Here is a 21,250-nt window from a genome sequence, read left to right on the forward strand (position 1 = left end):
TTGTTGACTTTGCCTTCAGCGTATTCCTTCTTCCACTATCTACTTAAAATCCTCAAAACTATTAACTGTGTAGTGTTGGCTTCGTCAAGGCGTCTAATCCACCGCTCTCTTGGGTTGCTTGAAGCAGTAATGGGCTACAAGATGTCATAGGGGGCTACTCCATCGACTCCGCCCATTGCGCGTGTCGATCTTCCCAAAAATATGCACACCTTCAGCTGCCAGCAGAATTCCTTCCTTGGCTCCCACTATTTTCTTCCATTCTGATTAGCCCAGCCAGAACCACGTCCTCTTCTTCAAACAGTCCTTTGCCCTATCTATCTTTTTTCTTCTCCATTTCTTTGTATAGAAAATGTGCCCAGATGGTTTCTAGGATGATCCAAATTCAGCAACCACTAAGGAGAGATATCAGATGGCTGACATCGTGGGCATTTCAAGAGATGAACGCTACGTCAAACATCGTGAAACTGACTGGGAAGAAGCTTGCGTCAACATGCTGTCCATGACCCGTTGTAAAAACGAATTTTGCCGGAAATATTTGTTTGTTTTTAACATATGACTTTACTGTTCCCGCCAAAAACGATAACGGAAGGAAGTGGGCCCTAAAAAAAAAAAAAAGATGAAGTCGATTTAACCTAGCGGATAGGGCATGGCTACCGTTTACTGGGATGCAAAAGAGATTGTGTTTATTATTGTTCACACGTTTACAGTAACAGTAACTGGCGAGATTTTGGTCCAGCTTCTGGGTGGATTTATACTGGAAAAGTTGTCTGGATTGCCTGGAAAATTAAATCTTTTGTGAACACTCAGCCGACCTTCTCCTATTGCATTAATCCAGATTCTAGCCCATAAATTTTCTATCAAACCAGGAATTTCAAAACAAATTGTACACTTACAATTACAGTGAAATGTCTCTAGAGGCAAGTCTACCCCTATCCATCCCTAGAACTGCCCCCAAAAACGAAGTCCCCCAAGAATAATTATTCCAATAAAAGTTTTAGATCTACGAACATGGAAGGTAAATATGAAGTTTAGGGGAAATCCAGTTTTAAATAAGAAGCACTTCTTTGGACCCAGGAGACCCCGTAAACGGAAGTTACTGGTGAAAAATCTGCATTGAAAATTTGGCAGCTTTTTTTTTATATCGGGCCAGCTATTTTCACACAGCCTTGTAAATTCTCTAAGACCATTTTCGTTCAATTTGGGTAATCTCAACTGGGAGCATCTAACGTTATAATTCCATCCGGTTTTCCACGTTTGCTTCAGGACTATTCAATGATGGTGAAGAGGTACGTCACGAATTGATAACATTTCTCGGCATTCTCAAGGCAAACATGTCATCCATCTTGGACGTGTACGTATTTTGTCTCAAAACTCTACGGCCAATTATTCACTCTTCTCCATCAGAAGAATTGACAGTACTTTGTAAATCGTATCCAGGAAGCTTGTGCAAAGATTTTGTGCAGAACACGGCTTGTGACCGTCCTTGGACATAAGTTTCTGCAACTAAATGCCAAAATAGGTGGAACATTTGCCTCCATGGGTCCTCCTAGAGCATATTTTAGACGCCCAGTAGGGATCCTGTCCTTTCCTGATGCTCCATTGCTACTGGGATGTGAGCAAAAGTAAAAAAAAAACATCTTTCAACAGCGCAGTAAGCTGACTTTGGGATTTTAAGCGCGAATTATTGAAGTATTTGTCCTATATGGCCCCCTTCTGATTCCTTCTTATTCCCAAATCTGAAAGGAATTCACAGGATTGGAAAATGCTTTTTGAGTCAATGTAGATAATTTGCACATCTTCCAGAATCGCATTTCGGAGATGACATCCAATTCGTCGTTACCTTCCAATGGTAGGCCTTTAACTTTTTACCTCTCCTTTCAATTCTTTGGGACATCTCCCTTAAAAAACAGTGAGGTGGGACAATACGAATGAATCGTCAAAAAAAATTACATTCCAGTACGTTGCCTTTGGTTTTCCATCAAAATACTGTCGACGTCCTACACGTTACTAAACGTCCTCAGTTAGGTTCATACATCCAATCATTGACCTCCCAGTTTTATGTGTTTGCACTAATGTATTTTTTTCCAAATCTGCATAAAAAATATATAATTCGCTTTGTCAACATTAATTTAACATTTTAATTCCATATTTTTTTTTATTTTCTTTTTGTAGAAAAAGAAAAGCTAGGTGAATAGATTTTTCCATTACAATTATTTGCCGGCCGATGGGGTGGGGGGGTGGAAATGGTCAAGATAAGCCTTGGAAAAAATTCACCATAGTAAATGATTTTCTCGGTAGAGTCATCAAGTCTCCTCATCAAGAGGAGAATGGTAGGGCGGCTGTTATCCCCACTTTGATTCGTTCAATAACTCAACTTGATGTATGACACACGGCTAGTTTACTGCTATCTCTATCTAGACAAGGCAAGCATATTGACGTCAAATTTACGTGTATCAAAATTTTTACAGGAAATAACCATTTTGGGGGCCCCCAAAAAATGTAGTTTTACTTTTTGTGGTGTGTGTTTTATGATTCTTGGACAGCTGAAACCTAATATTTGGATTGTGACCTATTACGGGGGAGGGGGGCACCTGCCAGTGGACCGGAACTTCCACTACACCGGATTTAAAAGTATTTCTCTAAAATGGCTTTAACTTTTGGTGGTCTACAACTTCTATTACGAAACTTTTCTTCCGGGGCAACGCGTTTTTGCCGAATGATTATTGGTGGGCGTAGACTTCCTCTTCAGACTTGAAAGGGCATACTGAAAACAGATACTTCCGGTTGAAAATAATAATCGGCTTCCTTTCTCAACCTTTAAAGGGGAAAAAGCCGAATTCGAATCGTACTTTTTTTTTTTGATGCCTCGATATCAAAAAACGTTTTGCACGATTGCAACATTTTCCGAAAGAGGGGTGAAGAGGAAGAACACATTGAATTTGCCGTGGAATGTGTGTAAGGTTACTTTGGCAAGCAAATTTGGCTCGCAGACTTAAAAAAAGTCGCCCCAAAATGAATGAAGTAAAAAATTACAAATTCCCCCAGAGCAATGGTCCATGAAGATCTCCCCCCCATTTTTTTAAGCCCAAGCGGCAGAAATTACCCCGAGATAAAAAACACAAAATTACAAACAGCGCAGGGGAAGAGAGAGAGAGTGAAAAAATTAAAAAAGAATGACGTAGTTGTCTTTTTCCTTTCCCTTCGTTCTCTTACTTCCTCTTTGAAAAAGAGTAGAGACCGGAAGTGCGTGCACGATGTTCCTTTGTTGTGTTTAGCCTCTTTGCACAGGAGTTATTACTTTGGTCCTTACCCCCACCACTTGTGAGGGCCATAGGAGAGCCCTGAGTGATGAGGCTATCCAGTACTTCCAGCGCGAGCGGGGTTTTTATAAAAATATTTTTTATTTCCAAATGCAGCTGTGCAGGAGAGCGACTTGAGTAGTGGGAGGCAGATCAATTTCCGCCCCCTGCTCGCCCCTCCTTGGGCCGCTCCCCTCCCCGATAGCTAAGTTTTCTCCAAGTCCCCAAAAAAAAAAGTTTTGGTCTGTTGAGTTTCAGAGCCATTACGCTTATTCCAGAACCTATTATTACTTTTTCTAACGACCCTCGCCCCCCTGCCACACAAACTTCGTCCATCTCTCTCCTTTAATAATTCTACATAATTCTTTATACATCTTCTCCTTTTTCCGTTTGTCTATCGCTCGCACCATATACCTGAATATTTTTCACCATTCTAGCGGAGATCCATTATCTCCCTTTATCTTTTGTTTCTGTCTACCTCTTCCACCTTCTTCTCCTTCATGTCGATCCGTGAAACAATACACATTTCTCCAAACTAGTGACTGAGAAAGATAGTAGAATTGTACGTATATACGTACACCAAGACATTAGTAATTTAGCCTCGGCAATTTTGTGTCTGTGGCTATTTCCAATTCCAGAGTTTTGTGACTGAGAAGTGGTCACGAAGAAAATATTGTAGCACGTCATTGCTTTTGGCAATCCAAAAAAAGAAAGATTTGATCTGAACACTCACCCCGAGTTTCTCTTATCGAAGTTTACGTAATTATTATTACGTATTATTATTTTTTTTTTTTTTATGATTTAAGGCGCGTCAACATCTAAGGTCATTGGCGCCCGGAGCTTTTTTCAGTGCACTGCCGGCCTCCGGACAGTGTTCTCTCGTTACAGACAACACTGTCCATCACCGGACAGTGAGCTGTAAGAAGCTCCTAGGAAGAGAAAATCTAAGGGTCAGCAGCTGGATTCGAACCCGGGACCTCCGCGTGGGAGTCCAGTATGCTAACCTCAGCTAATCCCTTCCCTGTATTATTATTATGATTATTTACAATTAGTTCATTTCAGAATTACTCAAGGTTCCCTTTAAAGCAACATTTAATTCTTCTCCCACGTCACAGGGGGTCCTCCTGAAGTCTCCAGTTTGCTGCAAATCTTTTCCCCTTTTTGAGGTAAATATAATCTAACCATTATTTCGAAAATGGTGGGTACTTTAAAAATTAGATATGAATAATAAAAATATTTGATATGAATCAGGCGGCCACGATAGCCGAGCGGTTAAGATACTAGACCCGCAAAGCAAAGATGTGTTGTTGGTTTAGTGGGTTCGATTCCCTGTCTCTAGGCCTTGGATTTTATTTAATGGTTAATGTGAGAAATTTATAGTAAAGTATGTTTGCTAGTCGCCTCCGTCCACGACACCTAATTGGTAGTTGGACGTAAAGCCCGGGCCGAAAAAATAGGCAATTTATTTGAAATGAATTAAGAGGAATATAATGTGAGCCGGTTCACACCAAGAATGTTCTGTTTTTATTTGCAGTTCGATTTTTTTTTTTTGTAGTCGAACATCTTGCAGCCCTTAGGCAGTCCGAAAGTTACCTGAAGTAAAAATATCTTAGCGAGAAATTATAACCTTTTTTGTACCTTCAGAGGCATTCTATCTTCCTTTTTTTTTTTGCCTCCACCCTCCGTCTTGAAGGAAGATCACATATCTTCCTGATGACGTTCCTGCTAATATTAATTTTCCAGGTAACAAAAGAATTCTCAAATATTTGTTAGATAAAAAAAGAAACTCCATTTTTTTCCCCTTTACCTGGAGTTTGTAGGCAAAAAATTATTTCAACAGTTTGCTGTTAGATGTTCCAGGGTGCCTGTTTGATACAATGTCTAAGTAAATCAGCTGGCTCAATTTGTAATGTACTTCTCTTTGATTCACAGCATCCTTACACTAGGTGCACCTGGATTTGATAGTGGATCCTGCCTGAGTTAAACATAGTTTGATGTGAATATAAACACATTTTATAATTAATAAAATTTTCTTCAGTTTTTATCTTATCTCACTCTTTTCTAGTTCTAATTTTGAAGATTTTCTATTTTGAGATTTCACCGGAAATACCCGATTTCTCCTTTAAGACGAAAAAGTAGTTTTTACAATTTTTTTTTTTCATCTCGATCTCTGCTGTGTGAATAACTCATGAACGAAAACTCGCAGAAAGATAAAATTTGTCGATTTCTTACATAGGTACCGCCATTACAGAACCCTATTACAATTGGTTGGTTCACATCGGTCTACCGGAAGTACTTCGATGAACATTATTTTTCGATTTTCCCACGGCTCCAACGATTTGTGTATATGTTCAGCTCTTTCCGGAAAATTCGATCCGGGAAACATTTTTCTTAATCGGAAGTACATCATTACTCCTCTTTCTGAAAATGGCTCCCAGTATTTTCCGCTAACTTCGCATTGCACACGTCACTGTCGGGTAGGTTTCCTGTAACGTTTCAGTGTAATATTTGTAAAATTTTAAAATGAAATTATTTTGTTTTAATAAAATTTGTGAGTTTAGAACCTTTGTGAGATAATAGTCTTGAGAGTGTACACTCCAGATTTTATTTAAACATTGAACGTCATTAGCAGACGTTTTGCATCTTCTTCGTCCTTTTGTTATCACTCAATCAAGTTTAGCATGACCTTCATGAGATGACTCAGCGTTGATTGACATTCTCTGCAAAGTTGCTACTCTCTCAACCCGCTAATTGTTGATATTTTTATTCCCCTATTTTCTAAAGATATGATTATAGATTTTATAATTTATTTTTCTGTTCTTCCATGTTAGAAAAACTGTTGCTCGGAGCGAAATGGAATGTGTGCCCGACCTTACTTTCCTGCAGATCGCGGCAGCATCACATAACTTTAACAAGATGATGTGGCACAACGCAAACGCCGCGGCTACAGGTGGCAACGGAAGCAGTGGTGTGACGACAGGATCTGCCAATATTGGAGCCTCCGGAAATGGGACTACACCGACCGGTGGAGGTGGAGGTGGCGGCGGAGGCGGTGGCGGAGGAGGTGGAGGCGGAGGTGGCCAATCGCCGGCCGTCACCGGTAGCTCTAATTCGTCCACAATGAAACAGAGAAAAACGAATTTCACTTCACGCGAAGTAGAAGCACTTTTGGCGGCCGTGGCCAATCGTAAGGATACAGTATTATTTGGCGTGGCCGGTGGCATTGGCTGGGCTAGAGCGTGGCACGAGGTAGCGCAACAAGTGTCCTCAGTGGAGGGTATACACAGATCTGAAAGTGATGTGCGGAAAAAATGGACTTATCTTAAATGGGAAGCAAAGAATACTAGTAAACCTGGACGTGATCCAACATCTAGAGCCGTCCTGGAGATACTCACTTCCAGAGAAGGAGCTGGACAACAGCAGGCGAACTCCTTGCTGGAACAGCTGCTAGGTAAGTGATTAACCTCTCTCTGATTAACGTCTTCAAAATGTAAGAATTGTAACTGTAAAAAAAGAATTATTAGTATATTGCAAAGCATTGTTTTAAAAATTTCTTGTTCACCATTAATTTACTCTTTTCTCGACATCGATTCAGAGCCAATACTAATTAATATTATGAAAATACACTTTTCTTTGGGGACTCAGGGGGATCGAAAAACTTATATTAACTGAGAATCGATAGTATTAATCGCTTCAAACTGTTTTTGCCGTTAATCGATTTTTATACTTATTGGATAAAAGTTTTATAAGAATTGTTTGGTTAGAGTAACAATATTGGTCACTAGATGGAGCTGGATCCCCATCCCCATGTAGGATACATTAAATGTTGTATTAGATTCCCTACTAAATATAGGACCATCATGGATGGAACAGATGTTCCTCTCCAGGAGGTGGTGCACTCTGATACCCTTGTTTTTTTTATTTTTATTTAATCAACTTATTTTTATAATATTCAAGTTGAATTTCGTCATCACTCGCTTGCTCATTCTTCTATTAGAAAGAGCTCACATTAATCATGATCAATTATTTACCTAAACGTTTCACAATAGTGTCAAATTTTCATCTGAGTTTGCATTTTGGGAGGGGGTAATTATGACGTACTTCCTGCGCTGAAATATTTTTTTTTTGGGTGAAGATCTGCAGCTGTGATAAAAGTTTTTTTTCTTTTATTTAACTTGTAATCTCATCAAGTACGCTTTATTCTGTTTAAACGATTTACGTATAGATTGGGAATCAAATCATACAAAAGCAGCGAAATTAGTTCTGTAGAGGGGAGCCTTTTTTTCTCTCTCTCTCTCTCTCTCATCTATCCTAAGAATGTATCTCGAAAAATGATTTCAAAAAAATTACTTTTGCTGTCAAGAAATTGATGAGTCATAATTTGATCGCAGCCAACCTAGATAAAACAACTAAGCTACACTATTGTTCTTTACACTTAACGTTTATAATATTGAAGTCAATTTTTTTTTTTTTTTTTTTTTTTTTTTTAATAAATAGGTTATAAATAGGTTATAGGGGATAATAGGTTATTATCCTTACAACACATTCCTAGGACAAATTCTAAACCTTTTTGTTTATTTTACTTATATTTTTTGGTATGAGGGAATCGTGTGAATCGACTCACCCATATCTTTTTAGGACAAATTCTAAACCGTTTTATTTATTTACATATATTTTTTGGTATGAGGGAATCGTGTGAATCGACTCACTCATATCTTTTTAGGACAAATTCTAAACCGTTTTATTTATTTACATATATTTTTTGGTATGAGGGAATCGTGTGAATCGACTCACCCATATCTTTTTAGGACAAATTCTAAACCGTTTTATTTATTTACATATATTTTTTGGTATGAGGGAATCGTGTGAATCGACTCACTCATATCTTTTTAGGACAAATTCTAAACCGTTTTATTTATTTACATATATTTTTTGGTATGAGGGAATCGTGTGAATCGACTCACCCATATCTTTTTAGGACAAATTCTAAACCGTTTTATTTATTTACATATATTTTTTGGTATGAGGGAATCGTGTGAATCGACTCACTCATATCTTTTTAGGACAAATTCTAAACCGTTTTATTTATTTACATATATTTTTTGGTATGAGGGAATCGTGTGAATCGAATCACCCACAGATTCTTATTTCCTTTCTAAAAGTTGCTATAATATATTTTAAAATAAAATTTAAATAATAATGAGTAAATACTTGGTGATATTCATGTGAAACGCTAGCCTTACAATTTAAATAACATCTGCTGGCTCATAAAAGCGACCATATGCACAATGTGGGCCTCTCAATAAATAGGGGAAATATGATCCCGATATAACAGCGTCCATTCATCGATTCGTATACCTCACCATTTCGCTTTCTTAAATAAATATGGTTACTTTAGTTCGGTTAGATTTTTTTGTCCTAATTGTAAAAAAATAAGAAGGAGAAAGGGATATTTATTTATTTTTTTAATGTGGGAACCTTTTACTATTTTGGGGATAATGGGAGCCTTCAGCGGCTATCTTGCCACACATTCCTAGGGGAATTTAGAACAAAAATTCATTTAATTATAAAATCATTTAAGTTATAATAAATATTTCACACAACTTATTTATTTTCATAGTAGATAATATATAATTATATAAATATCTTAAATAAAATATATATAATTATTAAGATACAAATATATATAATCCCGCAGGGGGCCGCTGTTGTCCTCAGCTTCCTGGGTGTTGCAATCCGACGGGTTCCTAGCGCAGTACTCCATGCACTTTCACTGGCACAATAGGGACCCAATACACTAACCACTATAATCAGGAAAAATCAAGCACACTAATGGATACTTTTTTGCCTCTTAAGTTTTAACTAGAAGTTCTAGAACCAAGAAGTGCTATTCGCAAGTTTAAATGAAATCAGTTGGAGCTGATTTTTTTACGAAAATCTCAATGAGGAGGAGGAAGTAAGGTGGTACTTCCGGTAGCGTAAGGTTGCCGCAAAGTCTCAAACCTTGGGATTGAACCAAGTATAAAGACTGAGCTTACTGTGATTATTCCGCTTTAAGAGCCAGAACTAGGTCGTTATCTTAAAGCCGCTAATTTGATTTCCGGTGAAAAACTACGTAGATATCAGAAGTTGATCATTTATTCAGTAATTCCTCATGCAGTAAGAAAAAATGGTAATAGTTTTCCATATTGTAAAAAGTGTTCTCCGCGTGATTCTGATTCGTTGTGACGAACCAAGGAGAGTAAGGTAACTAAAAGGTTATGTATAGAGGACAGATAAGATCAGAGTGCCGAGTGTATATATATATATATATGTATAAAATAAAAAGGGAAAGTGGAGACGACGGGTGTGGAGGTGGGGGGCGGTGGGAGAGAGCCTGGAAGGTATGTTGAACCCTTGACCGTGGACTTCATCCGGCGGATCTAGGCCAAGGCCGCACCACGCCCTCCGTGTCGGCTTTATCAGTCCTCTTTCTCGGCCACTAGTCCACACATTCCTACTTTGTCAGTTCGTCTGTTAGCTGTCCTTAGACAAGACTTGCCACTTTAACGGAGATCTTCCTAACAGTTTAATCTGACTTAGGCTTTGCCGATTACGTCTACCACCCCATTATTCTTAAGATTTGGGATTTTCAGCGGAAGTATGCGTCTCAAGGGACCCCTGAATTCAGAATAAATGATCTGTTTACGTGAGTGTGGCGTAAAAGAAATACTCTCACTATCCTACCCATTTCCGATTTCGAGTCTCACCGGAAATGCCCATATTGAGTTCGAAACAGTGTTAGTGAGTGAGCAGCACAACTCAAATACGGCAAATCGTATAAATAACTTGCCTGATCGGTGTCGCCAAGATACCCAGCAAGAGTCACCGGAAGGGCCCCCAATACACGGAAGCTCGTACTACCACAAGTAGCTTCATTTCCCTCATCTTTAGGGTGACCTGGTGGAGAAGGGGTGATGTTAAGCTCTTCGCCAAAGTTCAATGCGCAATTTCATTGTCTACACAATGAGTAGTAGTAACGCAAATTCCAAATTTTTCGAAAATACGTTTTGAGCGGAAGCATGGCTTATTCTCAATAAATTTTGTCGTAGTTTTTGGGTATTTGTACACTCACAACTTGTTTCCTAGATAACGTAAATTACCGGAAATAACTTTTTTTATTTAGGTTCTCTGACCCCCCCCCTCCAAAAATGGGTTTTTACAAAAAAAAATTGTGTCTCTGTGTGTAAGTGAAGACGCTAGCTCGAAATGTAAAAATAGCAGGAAGCTTGGGAAGCCCCATGAGATTGACCATAATTTAGCGGCCAAAATCTACCAAACCGGAAGTAATGTTTTTTCTCGAAATTGGTTCATATTATTTTCTCTAAATTTTATTAAATTTCATTTTTGGAAGTTCAGTACTTGAAGACAGCTCGATTAGAGGGAGTGTGTAGATCTGATTTACTCTGATGTTTCATTCTAGTCGAGTGTACTGTTCTACAATCTTGAATGATATTTGAACCAATAGAATATGTTTTTAAATAAATGAATTTGAATAATATGTAAGATAGTATTTGTGATTGGCGAGAGCAACAAGTCGTTGCTCATTTTGTTCATTCTTATTTGTGGATTAGCTAATTGTGGGAAATATTTCAATTCTTTAAATAATACGTCATCTTTAGAAAAATGTAATTAATAATAATTTTACTAAATTCATTTTAATTGAATAGATTGGCAGTAAAGGAAATTAGCTGTATTTCTGGCCATAGAAGATAAATATGTTGAAGTGATTAATGGACTTGCTATGCACAGTCGTAGGACGGGATATCGTGTTTGTCTATTTAGAAGACATGTTTAAACCTGTTCTTATATTGAACGTTATTTCCTTGATTGCCATTAAGTCATGAGTCAAGATTACTGGAAATGAATGATTTACAAATGAATATTTTGTGAGAAACATTTGAAAGTTAATAACTACATACTATGAGATCTCCCTCTGTGATTGGAAGGACAGTTTCCAGTACGTGACCCACGTTCGGTACAGTTTATTGTACGCTGACGTGATTCAAGTAGAGGGCGTGAATTCCCAGTGAAGCGCCTGTGATTTCCAGCTTGACCGTTTTGTTCATGTTCCCACTTTTTGGTCCACAAAATTTTGGATGTCGATTCTGTGGAAATGGGGAGCCTGGCTCCTCCCCTTCCCCCGAATGGCACTTCACCTTCACCAATTTTCCTACAAAAAAAAAAAATAGAGATCTAAGTGTGTGTGTGTGTGTGTGTAATGTAGATGCGAAATTTAGAGAAAATCGTCGGCACCAATTTCGAGACAAAAGGAGTGAATCCTCTCTGATAAATGCGACTTCCGGTTGGGGAATATTACGCGAAATTTCAACATTAAATTCAATCGTTTGAGTTTCCTGCGTTTTTTTCATTTCTGAGATGACGTAACCACACACCCAATCTGCAGCACATATGTAGTTCTAAAAAACAGTGGACCTACCAAAAAAGATATTTCCGGCGAACTTTGACACTGAAAATTTAATAAAATCTAGGATAAGAGAAACAAAAAAATCTCAACTAAAAAAAAATAAATAAATAAAGATCCATCTACGGTGAAGTTGGAGCGAGCGTTGGTCTAGTGGTCAAGAGAGTGGCTTTGTGTGTTGGAGATCACCAGTTCGAATCCCGCATTAGACTACTTTTTATTTGTTAGAAGAAAATTGTTTATAGTAATGTATGAGCTTCTGCCACTCCGTACACGACACCTGTAATTGGACGTTAACCCCGCCTGAAAAAGTAGGCGATTACTTTATTATTTTTTTTTTTACTTTACTTATCGATAAGTTTTACAAGAAACATATTTGTCGAAAAGTTCGATTAAGGGTACTTCAATGGGAACGAATTGCAAAAATTACGAGTTTCAAAACAAAATGAAGCGACCGGAAGTGAGCTGTACAGTATCACCTGAGCATTCTAAATTATTCATTAGGACTGAACGTCCAGCACAATTTTTTCATTTCAAAATTAAGAAAACGTTCAACATGATTTGAATATTAATTAGTAAATTATTTTTACGAATGGTAACCTCTCAAAATCCGATATCTAACGCGACCGTTACTACAAGTTGCATATGGCCGAGTGTAGAACGGAAACCAGGTGTTGTTTATAATTCCACAGGATATAGCGAAACACACCTGAATCTTTCACATGCTTCTTTCTGTATCCCCCCTCCAATTATGGGCTCATAGTTTGGAACCTTCAATTTAGTCTAAAACTATTTCCATCACTCTATTGTCAATTCTATGGCTCTAGCGGACATGTTTAATTTCTCACACTGGTGGAAGAGGTGTAAATTCTCCATTCTGTTACTTAACTAAAAATGAGTTCTGGTGTTTCCGTGTGTCTTCATTTCATAATGACCTGTTGGAATCCTGCAAGGCGGTATTCTAGTTTCCTACGCTTTTACCTACTGTATTCAGCTAACATCTAACTTAGACCGTCATACTCTACAGGAACGTTTTACAGAAGAATGGTGCCGAGCAAAAATGATTGAATTAACCCTTCGGCTCAAACAGTAGATAAATCGTTTATCATCATCTCAGAAATGATGCAGCTCAGAACTGGATTTCGAAGTTCTAGGGATCTAGGGTAATCCCTTGCAACTGATAAAAAAAGAACTCATTGTTGATAAGATTAGAGGGATTCTGCCAAGCGTTACAATCTCCGCATCCAAAATGATTAGAAAAATCCCCAAAATTAATGGTGAGATCCGCTTCATTATACCATAATTTCCTCAAATCCCAAGGATCATCTTTTACACCAGCTTTCTTTTTACGTCACTCGTCAACCAACATTCTACGCAAGTTTAAAAGGATTTAGCCTTGAGATCTACAGTTTTTTTTACAGGCCTACTTGTCCCAAATAAATGCAGGAATACCCGAAGGTAATATCTAGGTAGGGCTGCAGGTAAAGAGAACTGGAATGGTTTTTAGCCCTACAGGTCTCAACAGGCAGGCACGCTCATAATTACTTGAATACTTTGGCACAGACTGATTCATTGCTTTTTACTGGACAAATGTTTATTTATAAAAGTAGTCAGTTCAACTTTAAGTAAAGCAATTCAGTAGGGTTTTTAAAAAGGAAATTCCTTCCTTAATACTCTGTATATTCACTGTAAATCGGTTAACTGGTGATCTTCAAATTGGAAATAGCAAAACATTTATTATTTTACTGGCAGCAAAACTGTAATTGTTCTGAAGGTAATTTCAAAACATGTTCACTTCCTGTGAAAATAGATGAGAACGGAACAGTCAGAAACAAAAGGTTATATTTTCTAATGTTTCATTAAAGATGTATGTATAGCTAAGTAAAACCTTTACGCTGAGAACATAAAACTGTCATTACATGCTCTCTAGTGGATTTTATTAGAACTAAACTCCCCCCTCCATGAGTTTAGAGTTCAGCTAGTTCAAGTCACAGCGCCACTGTCGGCAGCTCCGCCAACTACTTCGATACTCCAATTCATATTCACTCTCTTGGTTGACTAATCCACCAATAGAGAGCGAGTATGTAGGAACAGATGTTAAAGGAATCGATTCGCCGTTTTCTAACCAGACTTGATTCTCTTTAGATTCCTTGTTTTGTAGAAATAAGTTTTTTATGATTCTTTTTTTTTTTACTGATTGCTTACAACAAACTAAGTACTATATTACCTCAACTAATATTTTTTATTTAAAGCTATTAGTAGGAAAAGTTTAATGAAAAAGTTGAAACATGAAAACTATAATAATGTTAACTATAAATGTTCTAACCTCTACCAAAGAATGAGTCGTTTTCTTCCTAAATGATTCTTCGACTCTTTTTTAGTACAGAGCTGCATTAGATTTCAGTTCACCACACAAGTTCGTAGCATGCAAGTCGTTCTTAATTTTCGTCTACTTTACAATTGTTAATTTTCTTTTTTATTCAAATTGAATATCTAACAGGGAAAGTTAAAACTATTAAAATTGAATAAAAAAAAATAAAGAAACAATTGTGGAAGTTATGCGACCCTATCGTAAACGTAGTAAAGTTTGGGATTATTTTACAACATTTGACAGAGATCGTGTAAAATGTAAATTTTGTCCAATTTTGATTTCTTATAAAGGTTCGACGACAAATCTACAGCGTCATTTACGTAATAAACATTGTTTACAACAACAGAGTTTTCGTCGACCTATTGTAACTACACGTCGTTTTTTAAGTGAGTATGGCAAACATTTTTTTTTTTTTAATTTTATCACTTACTTTTTTTTAACTGTCAAATTTTTTCAAATTGACTTTTTTTTTTACCGGAAATAGTTGTTTTGAGTTTCTCGTGAGTCAGTTCTCTCTCTCTTCCTTTTGTCTCCTTTCTGGTGGTATACCGTTGACCAGTCACACAAGCCTGTCCAGTCTTCTTAGCCATCAGAACCGTTAATAAGAGAGCTTCCCTTCGATAGCCACTCACTCACCTTTACCCTTTCATAGTCTCTTGATAATCACGGGCACCATATAAGATTACTAAAGTGGGTTTAATTTATTTTTGTTTACATAGGGATTATTCGTGCAAAAGAGTTGTGCAAATATGTAAACATTTTGCACAATGTTACGCTGACTAAACTGGTAATTGTTTGCATTTTCAAATAATAACATATAAACAAAATCCTCTTTGAATGAAACAACAAAATTTTGCCCATAAACAGTCGAAAGTTTCAATTCAATAAACTTAAAACAAAAAATAAATAAACTGTAACATTAACCCAAAATATCTCCAAATAAGTCCAAAATGCAGTCGCAGTGAATAATTCATAATGAATCTTAACAAACTGATGTTTATCTTAACCTTACTTGTAACCTTCCTCATTAAAAAAATTTCTCAATATTTTTAAACCATTCATATTTCAACTTAAGAAAACTTTTAGCATCTTTTACATGTTTAGGGCGTTTTTAGTGTTCACAAGTAGATTGGCTTTGTCGGCTTTATAGAAAATAAATTATTGGGAGAATGTCAGTACTCTTTTGTTATTTCTTTTTAAAAATCCTTATTTGTTTATTTTCTCTAAAAACAAAATTGTGGTCACCTTAAACAGCTGATGTTTTTGTTTCAAGTTGTCCCTTCAGTTATCCAAACCAAATCAATTACTTCACTTTTACGCTGCCCTATTTACACTGTTTTTAAAAGTTGCATTTATCTTTCTGTGAGTGATTTGAACTATTTATTTTCTTTACACGTTCATTTATTGTAGTACCACCAATACTGCAGACAACCTTACGTAATATGGACATTTCCCCTTCTCTGCTGCGAGAGCTTCGATCTTATTAATAATTAGAAGAGTGGGTTCTAGCCCCACTCTTACCGCAGTACAGGTCCCACCTAAACCTTATCACTTCTTTCCTTACTATGTTCAACTTGTTAATCACTGGGCGTTGTAATTTTTAATTTGTTTACTTAAAAAGTTTTCATTCTTAGTTTTAAACTGGCTTAGTTTAAAAAAAAAAAAAACTAACACAAGAAGTTTTAAGCTAACTCTAAATTTAAAGTTTTAAGCTTACTCTGAATTTAAAGTTTTAAGCTTGCTCTAAATTTTATCACTAAGCTGTGCTCATCGAGTCCACCAAAATGATGTATGCTTGACCCACATCCTTGCTTAATCATTAGCTCTTTTGTGTTACCAACAGTCCATCGAAGGTCAATGGATTCAAGAAAAGACTTTAACAATTCTTAACCACTGAGCAAACATGGGTCAAAAGCGTCTTCTTATGCCACCGACAATCTCAAGAGACCCACCCCCAACTGGATATTAGCTTGTGTTTTTTTAGAGTTTTGTTATCGTACTTATCAGTGAAGATTCTTATATCAATTATTTGGTTTTTTTATGGATAATCACCAGTACCTCGCAGTAGTCGTATCATTTCCATTTAAACTGTGCCCTAAAAACTAACTACAGTAAAAGCTCTGTATTCGCGGGGTATATGTTCCATAAATATGCCGCGAATACAGAAACCGTGAATACGGAATGGTAATTTATATGGGATTATAGGGGATACGTTCCTAGCTGACAAAATAAAAAAAACCTAATATATAAAAAAATCAATTTAATTGAAGTTTTTGAACATTTTGATTAATTATCTTAAGGCTTAGGCAATGGTTTGAAGAATTTTGTAATTTCCTCTTGCTTGGCAGTTTTTAAAAGCTTTTGTTTGCAGTCAAAGTTTGAACTTGCCACTACAACTACCATCAGGTTCTTTAAAATGAGCGTAAAGATACTTTGCCTTCTCCCGGACCATTGGACCACTCAGGGGCACCCTTTTTTGATTGCGATCTTCGATCCCATAATGGCAACGCCACTTCCATTTTTTCTATTGCTGGATCACGAACAATTTTCGCTGACAGTGAAGTTGAAGCTACAGATGATCTTATTTTATCTTCGGATTTTTTTATCGATCGTACAGTTGATTCGTTGACATTGAATGAGCGTGATATGGATGCAAATGACTCTCCAAGGCGTAAATGATCAAGCATTTCTATTTTCACTTTTAGCGGTAACAGATTTTTTTCGTGTCGAAACTCGTTTCTCATTATTTTTAGTTGACATAAATTAGAAAAAGAGCGGTAGAGACGTGTTGATCACAATTTTTGTAACGAATGTGAAAGACGAAACAATAAAACACGCAAAGCGGCTTTTACTATAGAACGGAACAGCAACATTTAAAAATATACTTTATTCATCGAGTAATAAGGTTGCTTTCATTCTGTGCGTTTACATTCTGAAAAACACCGATCGCGCTGAAGGCGGCTTATGTCAAAGTCCTCGGCGATATCAATTAACAACATACTTTAGGCAAAGTTGTAATAAGATCTATTTCACTTTTTTTATTAGTCCATTTGACGGCATTTACAAAGGATATTGGGTTGGATACCTATTGGAATCCTTTTATTATCATAGTGTACTTCCGCGAATATCCGCGAATATAGGAATTGGGTCGCATTTTTTTAATCCGCGAATAGTGAAAACGCGAATGAAGGAAGCGCGAATAAGGAGCTTTTACTGTACTTACATCCGGAACTAATTCAGTCATTATTACGTACTTGCCCTATGAGCAAGTATCAAGGTAACATCACTGGAACCACATCTCATAATGCAATCGATCACATGTATCGATTCGTGAATAAAACAATCGAAGTTAGTCGAAAAATCTGCAGAAAATAATTACTTACGACTGTGAGTATTTAAATTAAAGGAAATTTTTAAGCCTCATTAATTTAATTAGTTTATCGCACAAAATCTCAAAACCAAAATTATCATATATATAGTTCAAGAAATCAGTTATTTCTCGTAATTTGAATAATTTTCTCTCGAAACAGCGTATCTAAATTGAATAATAGAATTAATTTTTTTCCCTATACAACTGGGCAAACAACATTTTAGCACGCTATTTCTGGAAGCGTAATTAAATATTACGCTGTGAATGCGAATATTAATTCAATAATAATTGAATGTAATATTTTTTAAATTTATGCAGATTATTTCTCATTTAGTTTTATTATTTTCGTTAATAAAATTAATTATAATTAATAAAATAGAAACTTTAGATTCTTTTAATTTTGCATTTACTATTTTTTTTTCTCTCGATATAATTTTTGTTTAATTATGAGATAATGATAAAATTATTCTGTAATGTCGAGAAGACGTTGTTATTTAGTTCCAGTATTATCATTGGCTAAAAACGGTTAAATTTCACGCATAATTTATAAAAGCGATTAAGCAAATGCGTGCTGGGTTCGATTTCCGGTATGAGTTATGAATTCTATTTATTCTATTAAGGTGATTAAAAGAGAGAAATCTACGTAAATTTATGTTAGCTAATCTGGCTGCGTCCACGAATCCTAATTCTCGTAGTTAAGAGTAATAAATGGTCTCCACTTTTATGATACATAAAATATCTAATTTAAGAAGAAAAATATCGAGAAAAATCTGAGAAAATAGTGAGAATAATCCGTTCAGTGAACTAGTTTCTAACGGTCGGAGTTAATGTTCTTACTCGTCGAGGCCTCTGTTGAAACTGAACGGATGTATTAAGTTTCATCTTTCCGCCTTCTTTTCTTTGAAACGTTTTTTTGTAAAACACTTAACTCGTACTCAAGGGACTTTAAGGAACTGTTCTCGATGGAATCGTGTTTTGGAAAATTGTTCAAGGTAGCCTTGTAACTTGCCTTTTTCCTAATAATGTCTTTGCCAATACTGATGGAAGATTTTCAAAAGTAATAAAAATAATTTGTAAAAAGGACGTTCCGTTCGTATAAAGTAAAGTAAACGCCTATATTCGATGGATGGAACTCTTGAGTGTGGGCTGGGATAGCTAAGTTTCTCCCTAAAGTGCAATGTCTAGGTATTTTTCCATACATAATTAATAGATTCAGAGGATCTGAAGAAAATAGTCTACACACAACTAAGACTAAAAGTAAAAAAAGTAAAGTAATCGCCTATTTTTTCAGGCGGGGCTTTATGTCCAACTAAATCCAATTAGGTGTCGTGGACGGAGGAGACTAACAAACATACTTTACTGTAATTTTCTTTTATTAACCATTAAATAAAATCCAAGGCCTAAGACCGGGGAATCGAACCCAGTACCACAATACATATTAGCTTCGCAGGTCTCGAGTTCCGTTTGTATATTACCCTGAATTGACACTTAAGAGGAATGGCTAACCATCCCCTCTTACTTACTATTGTAAGAGAAAATACAATTATAATAAAATCATGTATTTTACGGACAGACCAAAACAGCTGCCATGTTTTTGTTTAGACAAATAGTACAACTGGTAGATAAAAGGTTGTTAAGTAAAAAAAAAGGTTTTTGTCGGTTGTAGTTAAGTGTAAATGACCTTTTGTGGCGAGGAATGTACTTGTGCACTGTGATGGCTCCCTAGAGCGTTGGCTCCCACGTTCAATACCCGCAGTCCAATGGAGGGGGAAAGCATTGTGGTAGTGTTCTTTAGTGGGAAATACCTAGCATTCAGTTGGCTCCCACAGATCGGCCGGAGTAGTGCGTGCGTTGTTAGTGTACATGTGAAGCTTTAGTTTAAAATAACTATTAATTCTCTTTCTAAACAGCTTCTTTATTTTTTTTCTTTTATTTTCATATTATGGAATCACTTTCGGAAAAAGGTAAAAAAATTCTAATTATCGATCGTTACAAATTCTCTTTTCACAAACTATTAGTCGGTGGTTTAAAACGTTGGAAATGTACAAAACGTGGTTGTAAAGCTTTTGTAAAGACTAACACTGATAATACTGTAATGGAATCACGTTTTGATCATAATCATTTACCAATTGAAAGTAATTTATTACGGCGACAAATCATCATGAGCTCTTTAGGAAGATATCCACAAAAGAATGATGAGGAATCAACGACAACAACAACAACAACAACCTCCTATAAAGATTATAAACAAGAATATGGCGATGAATACGATGATGAGTATAGCGGAGGAGGAGGTTATCAACAGTATGAAGAAGGTTATGGTTGTTATCAGTATGTTACCAATGAATATAAATCTAATGAATCCGGTAAGTGAATTTAAACGTTTTTATTTTTATGTACCACGGTTCTCGACCACAATTCGTTCCGGCAGTGCGGTCGAGAATCAATTTGGTCGAGAACCGAATGTAATTGTTGTTCATTCTTTTTGGTGACTGATTCATAATTCCAATAGGATGAAAAAATAAATGCCATTTCAGTCGAGTAAAATTTATTTTGCCGAGCTTTCGACCTGGGGACTAGGAGTCATCTTCAGGACTAGTTTTACAAAGTAATATTTTTACATTCCAAGGTTGGTGTGTCTTCTGCCTTTACTGTTCATGGACTGACACACTCAGTCCCTAGGTCGAAAGCTCGGCAAAATAAATTTTACTCGACTGAAATGGCATTTATTTTTTCATCCTATTGTAAACTATGTAGTTTATTTCGTTTCTAAGCCCCAGAAATATGTATACCGTTTTACTGGCCTAATTTTTTATATTTAATGTAAAATACATGTATCTAAGCAAGAAATAAGATCTAAAAGTGTACAAATATAAAAACAACTCGGCTCATCTCGGTGGTGTTCGAGTTCCAAATGTTTGTTCGGATTTCAAGGACAATATTTTCTCGAATTTCTAGGGTCGAACACTGATTTATTCGAAAGTCGAAGTCGTTCGAAAACCCGAGGTACCACTGTATTTCTATTTATTTGCCAGGGTAGATCCGGGGACCTTGTATTAAGAAACAAACTTTAGTATTGAAAGGTGTGCTGATTTTCGATGTCACTACACTAACTACTCTAAAAACGACTTTAAATCGAAAAAATTCGTAGAACATTCTAAGTTTTCAAGGAATATTAACTTTCTAAATTGGAAATGCCACTTTATAGGAACTGTTTTTCCCAAAAAGTTACTTTTCCTTCTCAAAAAAAAAAAAAAACCCTGATTTCAATCAAAATTCCTAAACCGGATGTATCACTTAATGAAATGTGTACCGGGGGAATTCCATTAGTGGGCACTTGGTGATGTTTCCCTCCTCTTGCTCTTATATGCTGCTAAATGTTTGCTAAAGTAAGGTGTTTGCTGAAAATTTTCTTTTTCTTTATTTTGTACATTTTCTTTTAGATTTACTTTAAGACTAGAGAACTTTCTAAAAGCATCGTGTAAGCATTACTCACTCACTGCTTTCAAACTGGAATTATTTAAATTTTGTTGAAGTAAGTCCCCGGGCCTTTGAAACTGCTTTATGGTGAACAGCTGGGAGAGCAGAAATTAACCTAATGCTTATTATATAAGGCCTAAAAGGTTGGTGCAGTCGTCGCCTGAATGACGCTTTGCCAAGACGGCCCGCCATTGGTGTGTTTCGGTGCAGCTGTACAGGCTAGTTTGAGGGCACTACCACACGATGCGCTTGTGATGTGTCACAGA

General features: G+C 36.4%; 1 protein-coding gene across 4 annotated transcripts in view; it reads left to right on the forward strand.

Annotated features, from left to right (window-relative positions):
- The window catches only part of LOC141450687 (uncharacterized), a 91,783-nt gene that overhangs the window by 40,223 nt on the left and 30,310 nt on the right, over positions 1-21,250 (forward strand). For 2 of the 4 annotated variants that reach the window (XM_074121347.1, XM_074121348.1), the window contains exon 2: positions 6,131-6,750. The exons of 1 other annotated variant lie outside the window; for it this stretch is intronic. In XM_074121347.1, coding sequence (XP_073977448.1) covers positions 6,153-6,750 — 598 coding nt within the window. In that variant the 5' untranslated portion in view covers positions 6,131-6,152. Of the gene's footprint in view, positions 1-6,130; positions 6,751-18,686; positions 19,871-21,250 lie in introns of those variants that run through there. One more of the 4 variants, XM_074121352.1, reaches the window with a different exon arrangement.

The sequence above is a fragment of the Rhodnius prolixus genome, unplaced genomic scaffold, assembly GCF_049639745.1.
Source record: "Rhodnius prolixus isolate KJV_2025 unplaced genomic scaffold, Rpr scaffold_8, whole genome shotgun sequence".
Classification (NCBI taxonomy): Eukaryota; Metazoa; Arthropoda; class Insecta; order Hemiptera; family Reduviidae; genus Rhodnius; species Rhodnius prolixus.